Source organism: Typopeltis vanoorti, chromosome 21, assembly GCF_054136105.1.
Source record: "Typopeltis vanoorti isolate ZY-2024b chromosome 21, IOZ_Tvanoo_1.0, whole genome shotgun sequence".
Taxonomy (NCBI): domain Eukaryota; kingdom Metazoa; phylum Arthropoda; class Arachnida; order Uropygi; family Thelyphonidae; genus Typopeltis; species Typopeltis vanoorti.
The window spans coordinates 76,313,149-76,334,805 of NC_143569.1; the positions used below are offsets into that span (position 1 = coordinate 76,313,149).

Sequence of the window (21,657 nt, forward strand, 5' to 3'; positions counted from 1 at the left end):
AAGTCATAAAAAATCCCCTTTTTTTTAATATGAAATATATATGTATTCCTGTAAAATTTCAAATTTTATAATTACAAAAGACTGCATAATCCACAAAAGCACCAACAAGAAACAAAGGCAGTCATTACAAACAATAAAGATTTCCCCAATCTCTAATTCTATTAAGTGTGATATTATTGAGATTTCAAAGCATATATTAAATGAACAGCTGTAAGCACACTTTTTACAACTGAAGATTTTTTAAAATTTAATACAAAGTTGCTTTGAAAAAGGATGCTTTATTCTTTAGAAAGAAAAATTTGCACCTGTTCAAATTACAAACAATTCTTTGAAGCTGCAATCATTTTACATACTGATGATGAATGCTAATATTAAACTAAGGAGTAGAGTTTATGTATAAACAGTAGGCTCAAATATACAAATATTAAAAAATAATTCCTTTCACTTTTTAAATAAAAAATAAAAACTGGAAAAAAAATGAAATTGAAAACAAGAACTAAATCATAAAGACTCATTGAAAGTGTCTGCAGAAAACATCAACTGATTCAGATTCAGCCTACATCAACTGATTCAGATATTTCCTTTCTGAACTTCATGAAGGACATAAGTTAAAAAAAAAAAAAGGATTCTTCGAAAAGAAGAAAGTGTACTGAAAGTTCCTACAAATAAGTTAGTATATGACTTGAGAAATACAGAGAAAAATTACAAGTTATGTATAAAAGTAAAGTTGATAAACAAGTCATGGGAAGATTTGGTACACAGAAGATATATATATATATATCAGAAGATGGCAAAATGTTCTGGAGGCTATTGAAAAAAAAAGTTAAAATAGAGGAAAAAATACTGCAAAAGGAATGAGGATGAAAAAGATGACAAAATGAGGATAAAGATATTCTGTTTGGCATAATTATTTGGAAAAAAATTGTTAAATGAAACAAACAGAGACAGAACAGTGGTAGGAAATAAGCAAGAAGAATGCAATCAGAGTACATATATCTATATTGGGTAGAAAAATCTATCAGAAACCTGAAATTTGGAAAGGTGGTTAGAGTAGATGATATTCAACCAGAAATGCTCAAATATGAAGATATAAGTTTTATAGTGGCTGCACTGAATAATTCAGAAGGCATGGTAAGAAAGTCAAATTCCAGATGACTGGAACTGCTCTACAAGTTCCCACTATAAAAAGAGAAACAAAACTGAATGTCTGAAAATTAGAGAGATATAATATCACAGATATCAAAAAGTGGTATATAGGGGATGTGAATCGGCAAGATTCAAGGTTTGTCTCAAGGATCAGTTCTTGGTGCATTATTATTCAATCTGTACATTAATGATATTGGGAAGGATTTGACAAGTGACATACAGTTATTTGCTGATGATGCAAAGATAGGTAGGGTAATCAGAAATGCTGCTGATATGCAGTACTTGCAGAATGATTTGAATAGGCTGGAATTGTGGGAATGGGAAAATGGGTGTCAGTTCGATATCAGTAAATGTAAAGTCATTCACTTCAGCGTGATAAGATATCCAATGTCGTATTATATTGGTGGGATTAGGCTAGAAGAAACTGATGAGGGCAGGAATCTTGGAGTGTTAATAGATAAGAAGTTAAGTTGAAGTTCAGGGGCCATGTGGCAAAGATTGCAAATACAACTTGAAAGATAATTGTAATGCTGAAGCGAACATTCACATGTAAAGATAAAGATGTTATTTTGCCTCTTTACAAGGCCTCACTTGGACTATTGTGAGCAGGTCTGGTCTCCGGGTTTCCATTGTGATCCTGATATATTAGAAAGAGTACAAAGGAGAGTGTTAAAAATGATATCAGGATTGTGGAATAATGATTATGAAGATAGATTGAGAATTTGTAGACTGCAGACACTAGCAAACAGGAGAAAGAGGGGAGATATGATGGAGACTTACAAATTTCTGAAAGGGTCATACAGGATTTCAATTGATGAAATTTTTCAATTTATGGAGGGTGGGGAAAGGACGAGAGGGTATCCTTGGAAGCTGAGAATGAAGGCTGCTAAGAAGGAATTACCTGGAGGTCTCTCTTAATATTAATAATTTGTGACCATAAATTCAGTTATTTAACTATTCTAAAGGAAAGAGATGCCATATATTCTGTGAACAAGTACTTTCAAAATATTTTATATTAGACTTTTTTCCACATCTTCATTACTTTCTATTTAATTATCAATAAACTTCCTTACCTTCCTAAATCACTTGTTGCAGGATTCAAAAGTAAAAGTAAATTAGGAATGGAATATTGTGGCCGGATGATTTTTGGGTCCACATTTTGAGAGAGGCACAAGTGGATAATATTGGCATTGAGCTTGGCAACATTGTGCAAGAACTGTTGTTCAGTCAGTTCACGAGCACAGAAATCCCTGAAAAATAGTTTTTATATTTTTTATTTTCAATGCTTTGAAATTAAATATAATAAGCAGATACATTAAAAAAGATTAAACTAGTAAGTATGAATAATGTGATAAAATTAAACAAAGTTAGGCTATACAAGTTAATAGAATATTAACTAAATTTCTCAGAAATTTAGTTATACTGTACAGTATAACTAAATGTGCAAGTTATACTGTACAATAGAATTTCAAAGCATAAAATACTTACAAATTAATGCATGGTGGTTATTTTAATTGATAAACTAGAGAAAAGATGCTATCAGTTCAGCTAATACCTTTCATTCTCTTATAGGGAGTGGGAAAGGCCTTGTAATCTATTCAGCTTTTGGAGACTTAGTGGGCAGTTCAATCTCCACCAGTAGCCAATCAGAGATAGCTGGTCCAAGACTATCCCTAATTATAATGAGCAACCAATCAAGAGACAGGCAAACAAGTATTGCCAAGATGCAAATAATAAAAATCATAAATATTTACACAACCACACACAGTTTGCACAACTTACCCACAATTCAAATAGTCACCAATATCACTTTCTGGTGTATATTCTCATGAAGTGCCCCATGTATTATGACAGTAACATAACAATATTTCATGAGCAGGAAAAGATCGACAACTTTTTTCAAAATTGGAGTAGCATTTATCGGTGCTCTAATTTGATCAGCTCTAACATTTCAATCATCTAAGCATATCTAACTCAACCAACACATCCATAATCTTAGTCTTCCTCTGACTTTCTTTTCTGACCATTTTATCTTTGAAAACTTGTATTTCTAATTTTTTCATCTCTTCTGTATAAGTGATATCACCTTAGATCAGCTCTGTTTACACATCCTTGAATATTAATGATATCAAGTTGTTTTCTAATATCTTCATTTTTAATATAATTTTACAAATAATGCCATCTGCTCACTCTCCTGATTTTCTTCAGAAAACCTCATGTGCATCTCCAATCTTTACTCAAATATTTTAACACAACACTCAATCCACATTCTTCTTATTGTGCTATCTTCTATCGAAGGTCAGCGACCATCTTGGTGAACAAACTGCGCTCTTGTGCTAATCTGAGCAGTTGTGCACTGCTCTGTCCTGTCCACGTCTTGATGTTGTCAAACCATGATATTCTTTTTCTTCCTTTAGTTCCTTTGCCACCAATTCTTCCTATCAAAATAGTTTGTAGAAGTTGGTATTTGCTGTTTCTCATAATGTGGCCAAGATATGATGTTTTTCATTTCTTGATTATTTGTACAAGATGTTTAGCTTTGCCAATGGATTTTAAGACATCTTCATTGGTAATTTTTTCTGTCCATGATATCTTTAGCATTCTTCTGTATAGCCACATCTCAAAGGCTTCGATTTTCTTGATGGTTGTCGCCTTCAATGTCCATGTTTCAACTCCATAGAGCAGAATAGATCACACATAGCATTTCAGCATTCGGCATCTGACTTCCATGTTTAGGTCTTTATTGCAGAATAGTGTTCTCATTTTCATGAAGAACTGCCGTGCAACTTCAATCCTTGTCTTTATATCTATTTCTGGATCCCACCGTTCATTAAGCCAGCAACCAAGATATTTATATCTTGACACTTGATCAATATTTTTCCCATTGAGTGTCAGTTTCATTGATGAGGCTGGATGTTTGCTGATGATCATGTATTTTGTCTTGTTGATGTTTATATTTATTCCCATTCTTTGGCTTTCTATGTATATTCTGTCAACTGTCAATGAGTTTTTGGAGATCCATAATATTATCTGCAATTAGCACGGTGTCATCTGCATATCGAAGGTTGTTAACAATCTTTCCATTTATTGCGATTCCCTCTGAACATTCTTCCAATGCTTTTTTAAAGATTACCTCTGCATATATGTTGAACAGGAGTGGTGAGAGCACACATCCTTGTCTCACTCCTCTTTTGATGTTAATATCACTGGTGGTAATGTTGTCTAATTGAATGGTAGCTGACTGATTCCAATACAGATTTGTTATTAGTCTTATGTCTTGTTCGTCTAGCCTTATTTGTTGAAGGACTTCTATTAAGTTAGTGTGTCTGACTTTTTCGAATGCTTTTTCAAAATCTATGAAACACAAAGACAGATTTCTATTTTTCTATGCATTTTTGTATCAATATTTGGGTACAGAAAAGGGCCTCTCTAGTACCAAAACCATTCCGAAAGCCGAATTGTGTTTCACTTAGAGTTTCTTCACTTTTTCTATAAATACGATTCTGAATTACTTTCAAAAATATTTTTAATGTTTGGCTCATTAGACTAATAAGTCGGAAGTCACCACAGGAATTCGCTTTGGGTTTCTTTGGGACAGTGATAAATGTAGATGTGAGCCAATCTGATGGAAATTCATCACTTTCATATATTTTATTAAATAGTTTTTCAAGAAGTTTGATGTTATCTGGTTCTATTAATTTTAAAAATTCTGTTTGCACACCATCTGGTCCACTGGCTTTTCCTGTTTTACTTGTTCGTATAGCATTCTCTATTTCGCATTTCATGATTGCTGGTCCTTGAATGTTATCTTTTATATTTATAGGCTTCTTTCTAGTATCATTGAAAAGTTCTGTTACATATTTTATCCAAATCTGTGCTTTATTCTCTTCTTCTAGAACTATTTTTCCATTTTCATCTCTTAGAGACACTATTTGCTTTTTCCTGTTTTCCAGAAATTTCGTTGATTTTCTTATACAGATTGAAATTATCATGTTTCTTCTGAAGCAGTTCAATTTCAGTACATAAATTTTTCATCCAATTTTCCTTGGCTTCTTTTATTTTTTTCTTGATGATGTTATGTGTTTCTGTATACCTGGCAAGGTCTTTGTTTTTGTACATTCTTCTTGTATCAATAAGAGAAAGAATCTCATCTGTCATCCATTCCTGTTGTTTTATATTATTCACATAACCTACTTCTTCAATACTTGTTGTTACGATGGCATTCTTTAAGCTATTCCAAAGAGATTCCACACTTTTATGTTCTTCTATGTTAATCTGTTGTAATCGCAGGTTAAGCTGTGTCTTGGCACTTTTATTTATGTTTGGGTCTTTCAGTTTTTCTACATCCACATTAAAATTAGTTTGAATGCTATCATGTATACCATAATTTAGTATTTGGGTTCCATCTTCCATATGCATTTATTTAAATACTTCCCACCATAAAAGTGATGTATTTTGTTATTAATTTCCAATTTAATTTGATTTCAATTCAAGTTAATAAAATTATTTGAGGCAGTCTCATGCAGGCTGCATGAGACTGCCTCAAATTTGGGAAACTTGCATCAGAAAACCTTCAGCCCAATCGCTCAAGAATACCAACATTGCCGCTAGGGGGCACCATCAGGACTTTAGGAGAAATAATAGCTTCCCGCTTCTTCCTCACTTACTGTTTGTTGTGCCTGCGTGCACGTGTCTTGTTCTCAAGTTTCTTGAAAATGGCAACGTGACTTTGCCAAAATATTGAAGTATGTTAAAATTTATTTTAATGTATATCCTAGTTGACGTTGTAATTTCCTTAAATTATTTAGTAAAAAATGCATAACCAATGTCTAAGCCTTTCCATGAGAAATTTTTAATTTTAACTATTTAGTGTCTAAATAATGAAAATGTGTAATCTTTCTTTTTTCTATCGGTTTGCTATCGATAATGCAATTATCATTTTCTGCTTTCTTGCCTATTTTACAATGTATTTTTATTGCTGACTTTCATGTCAAATTTGTCAGTATAATAATTTGATTTGGCAACACACTTTTGAATATTTGTTTAAGACATTATGCTATCAGCACAGAGTGAAGATCTAAACTTATGTGAATATCAGGATTCTTATCATTTTCCTTATTGCAGCTTGTCTTACACTGATTTAACCATCTTTCTTGCACATGCTTCAAATTCTAATTGCTGATGAGCAACTTTAAGTAATGTATACAATGCTCTGCATGAGGTCTCATTTGCACCAAGTAGTTTTAGTGTTCTGATTTTGTTTTTAATCTAGATAATGTAACTTTTTTTTTTTTTGGAGAGAGAGAGAGATCAAGAAAGCATTATCTTCTTCAAGATCCTTATTAAATTACCATGATTTTTCAACTATTTGTCATAAAGTGAAAAGATCGTTTTGGCAAACTCTTTCGTGTAAACTTGAGCTAGTTCTTCACCCATTTTACTTTCAATTTTTTCCAGCCTTCCTCAAGTATGGTTATATAAATTTTTTCTGGAACGAAATAAGGAAATTCCACTAAAATTCTCGCTTTTGATTTTTTATTATTATTATAATAAGCTGGTATGATCAGATCTCTTATGTAAAATTCCAGTTTGTGATCAAACCTTCTACAAGGTGCAGTGTGATGACTACTACAAATCTTTAATGCCCCATATTTTGGCAACTCAGTTTGATCATCATCTAGTCTAACTGCTACCTTTCTACATTCTAATTTCTGTTTTGTGTGTGTTAAATACTGATACGCACCACTGACTTCATTCTTATAAATATTTTCTCCCATTTAATAATCTTTTCATTTAATTTCATTAAATCTCTCATTTAATAATTTTTTAAAATAGTTAATTCAGATATCTAGATTGCTTCAATCTAACAGATAAGATAAGATAAGCTTAGGCATTGATGGTTATTCATGACTTATTTTTCATGGTATTAACAACACCACAAACACTTTTATCAACAAAGATGTTTTATTAACGCTAATATTTCGCTGATTTTCAACTCAGCATCATCAGAGCACAACACACATGTAAACGCAACAGTGAGTGAGTGAAACGATATAATTGCAAAAGACGAAAGATCTAAAGTCCTATTTTTGGCGCCCTCTAACGAAAAAAAAAAAAAAACAGCAGTTATCCAGGAGTTTTTCTTAGGATAACCCATATTCCTCTAATAAAACTAATATTCCCCTACGCCCCATAGTTGAATAGCATAGATAGTCCCACATATAAACTGGCCCGGCATTTAGCTAAGTCGCTTGCCCCTCTTACTGGCAACTCCTCTACTTTTGTAAAAAATTCAATCCATTTCAAAACACTGGTTAAAAATCTAATCCTAAAAAATTCAGACATAATGGTTAGTTTCGATGTCACCTCCCTATTTACCAATGTACCACTTATAGACACTCTTGATTTAATCAAGTCTAAATTTCCCCCAGATATTTTTGAATTATTTCAATTTACCATGAATGCAGGTTACTTTACATGGGGGGGGGGAATTCTACAAACAGATTAATGGTACTGCTATGGGTTCCCCCTCTCTCCCCCATTAGCAAATTTTTACATGGAACACTTGGTAAACAAAGTACTTACCACAGCTACATACAAGCCACAAGTGTGGTTGCACTATGTAGATGATGTATTTGCCATCTGGCCCCATGGACAAGACACTTTGGATGCTTTTGTCACCTACCTAAACAGCCAACACCCCAAAATTCACTTCACAGCATAAAAAGAATCAAATAACTGTTTACCATTTCTTGACACATTAGTCACCCACCTTTCAGATGGATCACTATCTTTCTCTATTTACAGAAAGCCTACACACACACACAGGAAGATACCTACATAAACAATCACATCATCACCCAGTCCAACAGTACGGCATTTTAAAAACACTTACACACAGAGCCAGAGCCATTTGTTCTAATGATACAGCTCTGACCACTGAACTCCAGTACCTGCGCCATACGTTCTTAGCCAACGGCTACAATCCCTACAAAATAGATAAAATACTACATAGGCCCATTACTCTGCCCTCCCCTAATACACAAGAATACAACATGACCATTTCTATTCCCTATATCAGAGGTACATCGGAAAAGATAGCCAAAGTATTGTTGAAACATGGCCTTCGCACCACCTTCAAACCTCATGTCAAGCTGGCAACTCTGATCCGCTTGCCAAAGGATAAACTTCACCCTTTAGCACACCCAGGAGTGTATGAAGTTCCATGTGACTGTGACTTGGCCTATTATGGGCAAACAGGAAGATCAGTGAACATCCGCCTAGAAGAACATGAAAGATACATTCGCTACTATTACTATTGCAAGTCGGGACTGGCAGACCACGCTTTGGACACTCCTTCACACAGGATTAGATGGAGGAAAACGAATTTGCTATTTAGGAGTCGTTATAGATCTGAAAGATTATTTTTTGAGTCAGCAATGGCTTTGGAGAATTCTCCCAACCTTAACAAATATGGTTGCATTAATTTGCCAAAAATTTGGGAGACGGTTATCCTAAGAAAAACTCCTGTTTTTTTTTTTTTTTCTCGTTAGAGGGTGCCAAAAATAGGACTTTAGATCTTTTGTCTTTTGCAATTATATTGTTTCACTAACTCACTGTCGCGTTTACATGTGTGTTGTGCTCTGATGATGCCGAGTTGAAAATCAGCGAAATATTAGTGTTAATAAAACATCTTTGTTGATAAAAGTGTTTGTGGTGTTGTTAATACCGTGAAAAATAAGTCATGAATATCTAGATTGCTTATTTTTTTATATCACTTCTGTGACCTTTTCATATTCCTCTTTTATCCATTTCTGAGTAGCTTCCAAAGCATTTTGTCATTCCATGATATTTATCTTGGATATTTTTCACAAAATCTTCCCAAGGATTTTTGTTTAGCTATATTTACAAACAACTTAGCTATCCTGTCTCATTGCTCTATATTCCTTAAGAGTACATGCCAACTTCCTTCTTAGGAACGTATGATTTCTTCAACCTCCTTGGTCCATCAGGGAGTTCATATTTTCTATCGCTACAGACAACACATGCCCTCACGAGTGAGCCAGTCAGTTTTTATTTTTATTTTTTATTTCTGATTTCACCACTGAGTTTCTATGGTTTGTTTCTTGATTTCACAATCTCCACTTTTCCACAATAATATTTGTATATTTAAGTCTACAGTTTATACATGAAGTTGTTCAATAAGCATTCTTTACAAAAGTTCACGACATTAATATTTTCAATAGAATTACCCATTCTTATCATGTCAGCTTGTGTCCTAACAGAAATCCAGCAGGTACTTGAAAGTACAATTCGCAATGTATCTTTTTTTTTCAATTTTTCCAAAACATTTCTATATGTCTAGATTCATTTCCTACTCTGCTGTTCAAGTCTCCAACATCTACTAGCTTATACTTTGCTTTAAACTCCAAAAGTAAATTCCATAAGCTAAGGAATGATCTTCCACAAGGATCTGTGTTAGTCCTATTGTGTTTCAATCTCTATAATTATGACATCCCAACACTGTCACAGAAATTTATGTATGCAGATGATATTGCAATTACAACTCAGAACACCTCCTTTCAATTGCAGAGAAAACTTATCAAAATTTGACAACTATTTTAAACAGGAGCACTCACCAACTCTGCAGAAAACTGAAGTCACTGCTCTATTTAAATAACAGCCAATTAAACTATGCTCCAAAAGTATTTTAGAAACAGCATGGTGAAATACATTAAAACCCCAAAGTTTCTTAAAGTGACTCCTCTGGCAAATTAAAATCTTACAATAACATCTTGCAGAAATTAGGAGGTTTTTGATGTGCAGATGCTAGTACATTATAAACAACAGTACTGGTAGTGTTTTCATGGCAGAATATTGTTCTTCAGGGCTTAATAAGTGCTCATACCTCACTGAATGAAGTCCATCTCAACCAAGCTACGAAATTCATCAATGGAACAATGATGTCAATGCCAACTTACTGGCCTCCATCCAACACTTAGTAATAATGCTCCTCCTCCATTACAGAGGAAAATAGCTTTAGGTACCCTCTGGAATAAAATTACTGAGAACCATAACTTACCTATACATGAAGACATTTTCTACACATCTACTGAGAGACTGCAATCTAAAGAACATACTTGAAGAACTGCTGTGCAAATGTTGCATGAAACCATTGATATTGCATCAGTCTTGAAGCTCTACTGCCAACACACCACTAACTTACATATCACTATTCCTGATGCACCTGACTAAAAGGTTCTGACCTTTCAAGACATCTATGGTCTATACTTAACCAGATCAGGACAGTATGCATGTCATGAATACTGTCATGATATGGAGGTCAGTAAAAAAAAAAAAAAAAATCAATTATGTAAGTGGAAGAAATAAAATGAGTAGTGGCTGAAGTGAGTGTTTGTTAGGAAAAAATAGACGTAGTTTTGCAAAGTTTTTTGCCTACTTGAACCTTCCTGTGGGAGCATAAATACAAATAAGCCTCAATGTCGAATTTTCCATTTTGAAATTTGCCCACATCACAAAATTACCTACCATTCAAATAGTTTACCTCCATGCTTGCTAAATGCTATAGTTGTTCCCTATTTTTTTTATTCCCCCCCCCCCAATCACTAGTATCTAATAAAGCATCTTACATAATTATTTAGAAATATCTCATGGTTTGGCGATTCTAGTCTCCATAATGCCAATTATGATAAGATGGTATTTCTCTAATTTACCTACTAGCTTACTTCTTTTTCAATGATGTTTCTTATAGTGATGTTATATGCCTTCAATTCAGTTTAGATTGTTTTTTTTTATGGCATTTTCTGTCATTACCATGTAATGGCAAAAAAGTATAGAACCATATAACCCATTACATAAGAATAAGTAAGTAAGTCAGTCATTTGAACTAAAAATGCTGATTATAAATTCATACCATGCAGCTTATATACATACATAAATTATATAGCTCAAAAAGACTTTAAACTTAAGAATTTTCATTTTACTAATTTTGCGATTCAGTAATAGAACTTAATTCAAAGACTAAACTTGAATAATGTTCATGCTAATGATACCTGCATAATCTTGTAAACTTCCATATGGTCTTTTATATTTGTAAACATTCACAGACCATATGGTTCCACATGGTCTGCGAAAAAAAGACTCGCAGGTTCATTTTAAATCACTAAATACAGTAACTTTTTCTAATTGGTTTTTACAATAGTGTCAATTAATGTTTGAGGCAAAAACAAATAGTCAAAACTGATGAAACCAGAGTTAAAAACCAGTTTTTAACCACAACTCAGCAAATTCAACTGTAGAACATAAGTAAAAAATTTTCACTAATGTCCCTATCAATGATACTATTATTCTCTTACAGAGCATATTTCTGCCCAACATCACGGCCCTCTTTTCCCCACATACTCTGCTCCAGGTATTTTATGTGTAAGGGTCAAAGCTGTATAACTGAGAGGAGACCTCCACATAGCCTTTAAAGGAATGCGGAGAACCGACCAGGGCTTCTGACCTAATGTCCAATCCTCACCTTCTCGTGGTGCACCCTGTTGGGTATCTACTTTGATACTGAACGAACGAGGATGGGCTGGCAATTTGGGATTTAGCCGACCAAATTGTATTCTTATTGGTTAAACCAAAATAAAAAATGATGGTACAACATGACAAAATTTCATGCCGGCTGGGGCGTCGCCCGGTTAAAAAAGGCCCCCGTTGTTTTCGCCAGGGAACCAGGGCGAACAGCGAAAAGTCAGCTACTGGAACAAATCTGAAAACAAACCCCAACTCAACATCACCAGAGTTAAAGATCGGTACTATCAACGTAAGAAGGCTGAATGGCAAAGAAATGGAGCTAGCTGAGGAATTAGATAAGTACCAGATCGACATAATAGGGGTGACTGAAACAAAAAAGACCAAAACTGGTGAGATCTTTCTGAGCAATAAATACAAAATGTTATATTCAGGCAATAACAATCAAGGAAAAGAAGGAGTAGCCATAGTATTCAACACAAAATACGAGGCTAATCTTCTTGAATGGCAGTCAGTCTCAAGTAGAGTAATGTGGGCAAATATGAGAATGGGGAACTGGACAATGAGACTTATTTGTGCCTATGGTCCCACAGAAGGTTCTACTAAGGTAGAAGTGGAGGAATTTTTTGAGGCTTTAGAAAAAGCAACTGACACAATGAAAAAGGAAAAGTTGGTCCTTGTTGGGGATCTAAATAGTAGAGTAGGAAATGATTGTGAGACATACAAAAATATTTTGGGAAAATTTGGAGAAAAGAGCAAAGCTAATAATAATGGCAAATATCTGTTGGATTTCTGCTCAGGACATGGACTGGTTATTACTAACACCATGTTCCAACATAAAAATGTGCACAAATTCACATGGGGAGAAGAGGCTAGGAATAAGAAAAGTCTCATTGACTATGTTATTGTTGATAGTGATGTTTTCTCCCTGGTGCAGGACACCAGAGTGTACAGAGGATTTGAAATTGGAAGTGATCACTATTTAGTCTTGAGCAGGATAAAATTGAATTTCATATTGAAAAGAATAACATGTAAGAAAGTTTTAAAGCGAATAAAAGTTGAGCAGCTCTCAGATGTAAACTGTAGACTAAAATACAGGAATATTATTGAAAAGAAAATGAAAGAGTTTGAGAACAGGAATCAAACCTTGGAGATTCAGTGGCAAACTCGGAAGGAAACATTGATTGATTCTGCCAGAGAGGCATGTGGTGAGGTTGTGTGCAAAGATAAAAAAATCAGAACTCCCTGGTGGACACAGGAAGTTAAAGAGGCAGTGAAGGAAAAGAAGAAAGCACATATCAAAAGTTCCTGGCAAATAAGTCAGCTTTTACTCTTACAGAATACAGAGACAAATGTAAGAAAGCTAAACAGTGTGTAAAACTAGCTAAACAAAAATCATGGGAGGACTTTGGCAAGAATATAGAAAATAAATATCAAGAAGGTGGCAAAATATTCTGGAGGTTGTTGAAGAAGCTTAGAAATGGAGGAAAGAGTGCTGTAAAAGGAATTAGAGATGATAAAGGTGAAATGAAAACAGGAGAAAAAGATATCCTTGAAGTATGGAGTAATTACTTTGAAAAACTGCTAAATGAAACAAGCAGTGATGACAGTACAGTGATAAAAAACACTGACCAGGCATGCAGTCAGGAATACATATCCATACTTGAAGTAGAAAAAGCCATCAAAGGCTTGAAATGTGGAAAGGCAGCAGGAGTAGATGATATTCGACCAGAAATGCTGAAGTATGGTGGTATAAGAGTGTTACAGTGGCTGCACTGCATAGTTCAGAAAGCCTGGACAGAGGGACGAATTCCCGATGATTGGAGTAGAGCTCTCATAGTACCCATATATAAAAAGGGAAATAAAACTGAATGTGAGAATTACAGAGGTATTTCCCTACTGAGTGTTCCTGGCAAGATCTATGCAAGTATACTTGAGAAACGGTTGAGAAGAATTGTGGAAGAAAAGCTTGGTGAAGAACAAGCTGGATTCAGGCCAAATAGAGGCTGTCAGGATCAGATCTTCACTTTACGACAAATAGTCGAGAAAGCATGGGAATATAACAAAGATCTGTATTTAAGTTTTGTCGATTTGGAAAAGGCATATGACAAGGTGCCAAGAGAGAAGCTATTCAATACGCTGCAGTTATATGGTATCAATGGGGCATTATATCAAGCAATACTTAGTCTTTATTTGAGTTGTGAGTCAGCAGTTAGAATTGAAGGAAGTACAGGAAGATGGTTTAATGTTAAATCTGGTGTGAGACAAGGATGTACATTATCCCCTCTGTTATTCATTATCTATATGGATCACATTATGAAGGAATGTGGTATTAAACCTGATATCAAAATTGGAGATGTTAATGTCAGCTCTTTGCTTTATGCAGATGATGTTATACTTCTAAATAAATCCGCTACAAGTCTCCAGGATTCTCTGACTAAATTGAATAGCTGTTGTAATAGATATGGTATGAAGGTCAGCAATAAAAAGACAAAGACAATGAAAATAGGCAGAATCATTGAAAATGTCAACTGTGTTGTGAATGGAGAACCTGTGGAACAAGTAAAACATTTCAGCTACTTAGGCACAATTTTTACTGAAGATGGTAAACTAAATATAGAAATAGACAACAGAATCAGCAAAGCTGGTATCGTGGGAAGTCAATTGAATAAATTCATATGGAATAAGAAAGAAATTAGTCGGAACACTAAATTAGCTGTATACAAGACTGTGTTCAAACCAATTTTAACTTATGGATCTGAGAGCTGGGTCAGAAGTAAAACACTTGACCAAAGACTAGAGACCGCAGATATGAGTGTCCTGAGAAAGATTAGAGGCGTGAACAGATGGCATCAATGGCAATATCATATTAAAAATGAGGATATTAGGAAAGAACTTGACATTGTCAGCATCCAGGAATGTGTTAGCAGAGCTAATCTCAGATGGTATGGTCACTTAAATAGAATGGGAGAGGAAAGATTAGCAAAACAAGTGTTCTCTGCCAGGTTGGCAAGAAAACGACCCAGAGGAAGACCAAGATATAGGTGGATTGATACGGTACAAAGTGCCTTAGATGATAGAAATATAAGATCTGATAATGTTGGAGTCTTGACAAGTAACAGACTGATTTGGAGGAAAATTGTAGATAGGAAGTTAGTAATGATGTAATTTTTTCATGTAGTACTGTCATATCCTGTACACCCCTTGAGGGTACATGGCAGGAATTTGATGATGATGATGATGATGAAAATTAATAATTCCATGCAATGAAGAAATTAATCAAAATAACAGATAATCTTTTGGAAGAATGCATAAACTTTATAAAAGTTGTATATCTGTACTTTGTTACACTTATTTATTTGTATGGAGTTTTCTCCCTTTTTCTCCCCTATCCCTATTGGGGCAAGTTGAGCACCCTCATTGGGGGGGTGAGGTATTTATGGCTGTAGATCCGTGTGTTTTTCATCCCGCAAGCAGGATGAAAAACATTTTTTCCTGCTTGCAGGAAAAATGCCAGACAAACTGGCAGGAAAAACCCTACTGCCCGTGCCCAAGACCAGCTAACTTGGCTATGGCTGGTCTTGGGCACGGGCAGTAGGGTTTTTCCTGCTGCCCGTGATCCTCAAATTCCTCATGTCTTCGACGGGAATCGAACCTGGGACACTCCTTCCCCAGCTATATGGTTGCAAAACACACAGCCACTAGGCTAACTGCATGGACTTTTGTTACACTACCGAGTAGTAATAAGCATATACTCTATATAAGCACATACTCTTGTAAGAGCGTAATTGATGCTTCCAAAAATCAAAAACATGATGCTTAATATTCAGGCAATAGTGATCACAGTAAAGAGTAGCTACAGTAACCAATACTAAATACAATCCCCCCCCTCCCAATGGCAAGATATTTCAATAAGAGATGCAAGAAAATGTCAAAATGAAAATTTGGGTTCTAAGACATATTTGTGCCTATAGTCCCACAAAAGATTCTAGCAAGAAAGGAGGAATATTTTGAGTCTTTGGAGAGCATCTAACACACACACACACACACAATTATTATTATCATCATTATTAATTTCCTGATATGTACCCCTAAGGTGGATGTTCAGATTACTGCACTACATAATTAAGTTTACATTATTATTAATCTCCTATCAACAATTTTCCTTCAAATCAATCTATTATTTGTGAGCAATCCAATATTGTCATATCTAATATTCCTTGCTTCGAAGGCACTTCTGCCCGAATCAATCCACCTAGACCTTGGTCTTCCTCTGGGTCTCTTTCCTGCCATCTTGGCACCTGTTCTGCTAACCTTTCTTCACCCATTCTATTTAAGTATTTAATATTCTATTATATTCCCATATCATCATAGATTAGCTTTGCTGACACATTAATGTCAAGTATCTTTTTTTTTTAATATGATTTTGCCATTGATGCCATCGGTTCATGCTCCTAATTTTTCTCAGAACCCTCATATTTGTGGTCTCTAGTGCTTTATATTTAACCCAGCTCTCAGATCCATAACTTAAATCTGGTTAACACTGTCTATTATGCTGTTAGGTTGGTGTTTTGGCTACTTTCTCTCATATTCTATAAAAAATTTTCAGCTGGTTCCCAACCATTCTATATTTCCAGACCTAACTTGCCATCTTCACTAAAAACTGTGCTTAAACAGCTGAAATATTTTACTTGTTCTATAGGATCTCCATTCAGAATGCAGCTGAAGTTTTTTATGCTCCTGCCTATTTTCATAGTTTTGGTCTTTTTCTTGTGGATTTTCATTCCAAATTTCTTATAGTTGTTATTCCGTTTAGTTAGTGAATCCTGGAGACTTGCACTACAAATGTTTAGGAGTACAACATCATCTGCATAAAGCAAGGAGCTAAGTTTGACATCTCCAATTATGCGAAATAATGTGCATCCTTGTCTTACCCTGATTGCACATCAAACCATCTTCCTGTGTTTCCTTCAATTCTAACTGCTCTGACAACTCAAATATACTATGGATTGCTCTGTATAATAATCTATTCACCCATATGATTGTAGTGTTTTGAAAAGCTTTTCTCTGGGCACCTTGTCATATGCCTTTACCAAATCTAAAGTACAGATTCTTGTTATGTTACCACGATTTCTTAATTATTTGTTTTGAATTGAAAATCTGTTCTTGGCAATCTATATGGCCTGAGCCCAGTTTGTTGTTCTTCAAATATCTCTTCCACAATCATTTTCAAACTCTTTTCAGTATGCTTGTATAAATCTTACCTTAAACGCTTAGTAGAAGAAATTCTTCTGTAATTCTCACATTCAGTTTTATTCCCTTTTTTTTATAGATGGGTAGTATGAGAGCTCTACTCCAATTGTTGGGAATTCGACCTTCTGACCAGGCCCTCTGAATTATGCAGTATAGCCACTGCAAAACTTTTATACCTTGATACTAAGCATTTCTAGTCAAATATCATCTACTCCAGCTGCCTTTCCACATTTCAAGTTTTTGACAGCTTTTTCTACCACAAGTATTGATATTTACTACTCTTTGCATTCCTCTTGAAAATTTTCTAGTACGGTTCTGTTTGCTTCATTCAATTAATAGGTCTTTCAAGATAATTACTCCAGACATCTAGCATATCATCTTTTATTCCTTTTACAGTACTCTTTCCTCCATTTCTAAGCTACTTACATACACAGCCTACAGAACATTCTGCCACCTTCTTAATATTTATTTTCCATACTCTTAGCAAAGTCTTCCCATGACTCTTGTTTAGCTACTTTTACACATAGCTTAGCTCTCTTACATTTTTCTCTGTATTCTTTTATAGTATCTGTTGACTTACTTGATAGGAACTTTTAATATGATTTTTTCTTTTCCAGGACCACTTCTATAACTTCTGGTGTCCACCATGGTGTTCTTATTTTTCTATCCTTTCAGACAACTTCACCACATACCTCCCTAGCTGAATCAATGTCTTCTTCAGGGTTTGCCACTGAGACTCCAAGGTTTGGTTCTTGTTGAAAGTTTATTTTTCACTTGGTTAGAATATAATAAATTTAGTTTAATCCTTTATCAAAGTGTGAGCAAACAAAGTTTGCACCTGAAAGTATCTTCAGGTCTGGGGTAAGGTGGTACAACACCAGGCGACTCCTTGCAAAGGTGGAGCAAGCTACCAACACTCCTATCTCAGTATCTCCCATAATGCAAAACACATCTCCTTGTGGATATGTCTAATGTTATGCATTAAGGGAAGGGCCACTACCCAGACTAGTTTTGACCTTTATTGAGGTCTCTTCAGTGGGAGCCAGGCCCAAGTGGAGATTTAATCCTTTATCCAAGTGTGAGCAAACAAAGTTTGCACCTGAAAGTATCTTCAGGACTGGGGTAAGGTGGTACAACAGCGGGGCGACTCTTTGCAAAGGTGGAGCAAGCTACCAACACTCCTATCTCAGTATCTCCCATAATGCAAAACACATCTCCTTGCGGATATGTCTAATGTTATGCATTAAGGGGGCCACTACTCAGACTAGTTTTGACCTTTATTGAGGTCTCTTCAGTGGGAGCCAGGCCCAAGTGGAGATACCAGTCAGAAGCATTAGCAAAGTCATCTCTACCTTTAAGAGTTGCCAATTGGTGTGCCACCTTTTTAATAAATTACTCTGGATTTAGAGGAAGATGTTGAAAGTTTATTTTTCACTTGGTTAGAATATAATAAATTTAGTTTAATCCTTTTAGTTTAATTAATGCAAAAATTAATTAAATTGTCTGCAACGATCGCTGATTAAACATTTGGATGATAACGGACATGGTGCACATTGATAAGGAGATTGTACGACAAATTTTACATGAGCAATTGAACATGAACAAAATCTGTGAAAAATGGTTCCCAAAAACTTGTGCCAAGAGCAGAAAGATGTCTGGAAACAAATTTGCACTGACATCATGAAACGGCTGACAGCAGAGCCAGATTTGCAGGAGAAGATCATCACATGTGATGAGACGTGTATTTTCCAATGGGATCCAGAAACAAAGAGACAATCAATGCCCTGGAAAACTCCCACATCACCAAGAATGAAAAAAGCAAGAATGAGCAAGTCAAAACTGAAGGCAATGCCGATCAGTTTTTTTTTTATTATTTTTTTTTTATATCAATGGTGTGGTAATCGTTGAATGGGTACCAGAGGGTCAGACATTATTACCTTGAGGTTCTGGCCAAGCTGAGAGAACGAGTGAGGAAGAGGAGACCCGATCTGTGGAAGAGCAATGCTTGGATTCCCTATCAGGACATCGCTCCAGCACACAGTGCACTGTCTGTAAAACAGTATCTGGCTGATAAGAGATTCCAGTGTTGGACCATCCACCTTACTCAATGGACTTAGCTCCATGCGACTTTTACCTTTTTCCAAAATTGAAATATGCATTGAAGGGCACCCATTTTCAGTCAGTGGATGAGGTAAAGGAGAAAACAGCAGTGCTACTGAAGCAGATAACACCTGATGACTTCCAGCACTGCTTCCAACAATGGAAAATTCATATGCAACAGTATATAGATAGAGGAAGAGAGTATGATGAAGTATGTTTATGTGTATAAAAGGTTAATAGGCACACCTTGTATACATACAAACTCCTATCACCACCCAACACAAAAGCTAGGTTCATTAACACACTAAAAAACAGGGTTTTGAGAAGATTTGCTCCAACGAACAAGCACTTAAAGATAAATTAAAAGTTATCAGCAATACCTTCCTAAAAAATGGCTACAGCCAAAATATCATCAACATTCGCAAGACCACACATAAATACAAAAATAAACTACACTACAATAAAACTGTAACCATTCCATACATTAAAGGGATATCAGATAAAATAAACAGAATACTACAGAAATACAACCTTATAGACACCTCTCCTGCAAAATTAAAGAACTTACTCAACTCATCCAAGGATCCACTTCCTCAGCTGGCCCACCCTGGACTATACCATATTCATTGCACCTGTAATTTGCCCTATATAGGGGAAACAGGATGCACAATTCCTATCAGAAAAAAGAAACAAACACAGTAAATTTAATAACTATGGTACAGCTGGCCTTTCTGATCATGCCCTGAACACTTTACATAGAATTGACTGGAAAAGCACCTGATGTTTACGTTACACCAAAACGTGGTATGAACATAAATTTAAGGAGACCTGTGAATTCTTATCAACCACCCTAATCTTAATAATAATAGTCTAAAAATCCCAAGAATATGGAAGGCACATATTCTACCCACATAGCCTTTCTTCCTAAGAGTTAATTATAAATAGGACTGTAGGTAATCCAGGATCTTAAATCTAATATAACAACTCTCATGTTAATTAGAGTATCATTTTTGCTGTAATAAAACTATCTGTGGAAAAAAAATTCTCTGATGTTATCTTAAATAGAATATAGCTTTGATGTAGTTATTTTATTTCAATTATTTATTTCACTAGAGGTCAGGCCAATAGAAGTGATCAAATCATTGTCTCTTTAGCATACTGTGTGAAATGTAATATAATTTGTCTCTGTATACATGTGTATACTCCAGATGATGACCTTAATATGAAGGTCAAAACGTCAGGAAATTAAAATAATTATTTCTAACATGGTTGTCGAGTCAACAGTGAATAAGTTTAAGATGTATGATAGGTAATGTGTCAATGGACAATGCGAGTCTCCTGCGATGAGTCTTGACTCCATGGAATATTGATATAAATAATAATACATTAGTACTGTGGATGGATATAAAGTTGGGAGAGGAGAAACTTCATGTTTGTGAAGACCTGTGTAGTATATTCCTCAAACAAACACATAACAGAGGGGAAGACTGTTCCAAAATACAGCAGCAAAAGGAATGAATGAGAAGCTTGTTCTATGAGTTGAGACCTGAACTGCAAAGGGGTGTTAGGCAGCAGCTATTGTGCTTCAATGGATTTAATAGCAAATGGAAGGAATTGTTTCTTCCCAAATGTGAGAGCAATAATCAATAGTTAGGCAGATTTCTTTGTAATTTGTATAAGCTTAATAGCTGTTCAGAGCTAAAGTGATGCCTTGAACAACAGAAAATCCTAGTTTCTTGGATGCTGAGGAGATGGTTGTAATGTATTTATGTCAAGAGAGGTTTAATGTCAGAGTAATTCCAAGAAAAGAAATCTTGTCTACAGATTTGAATGTTGTAATAATGAAAGTTGTAATAACAGTAATCCTGGAAGAAAACTGTTCTGTCTTATTTCCCAATAAAGAGGACTATAGTTTGCTAGCAATGAAACTGACAAGGTTATCTGAAATCCACTGAAGAATGACTTTGAAATAGCAATTTAATGCTCTGGAAGTTGTGGTGATTTGCAGAGTGAAAGGTTTGTCGAATGAAAAGGAGGAATGCAATGTACTGTCACCAGCAAAACTGTATTCAGTGAATGGTCAAGGGGAGTAGGTCATTCATATTAAAAGAGAAAAGGTAGAATGAGAGAACAAAACCTTATGGAATCCCAGCATTAGTTGCATAGTTAGAAGATAAGGAGCCATCCACCATCACATGTAATGTGCATCCCGTCAGAAAGCTGCCAATCCATTTCACAACTTGAACAAACCGAATGATGGGGACTTAATAGCCCTTCATGCCCAAACTTCATTAAAAGCCTGAAATATCAAAAATGCAACTACTTGAGATTTAACTTTTTCCATGGTATTTATCCAGAGGTGGATGACAATATATAAGCAGATCCCCTGTCTACTGGCAGCAAGAAATCCATACTCGCAGTCATTTATTAGTTCAGTACTTTCAATGTAGTGTAGGAGTTGGATGTTGTAGTTCTCTTCATGACTCTGGAGAGGATCAAGGTGAGAGACTGGATAGTAGTTTTATGGTAGAGATTTGTCACCCTTCTTGGGAATATAGATCAATTTCAATGCTGTGAAGTAGATAACAATGGAATAAAATAGCATAAAAAGGCAAC

At 35.2% G+C, this 21,657-nt stretch overlaps 1 protein-coding gene across 1 annotated transcript in view; it reads right to left on the reverse strand.

Annotated features, from left to right (window-relative positions):
* Atg14 (autophagy related protein 14) overlaps nt 1-21,657 on the reverse strand; it is a 125,820-nt gene that overhangs the window by 17,810 nt on the left and 86,353 nt on the right. Inside the window, exon 8 of the mRNA XM_090411173.1 lies at nt 2,220-2,396. Coding sequence (XP_090267299.1) covers nt 2,220-2,396 — 177 coding nt within the window. The remainder of the gene's footprint in view (nt 1-2,219; nt 2,397-21,657) is intronic.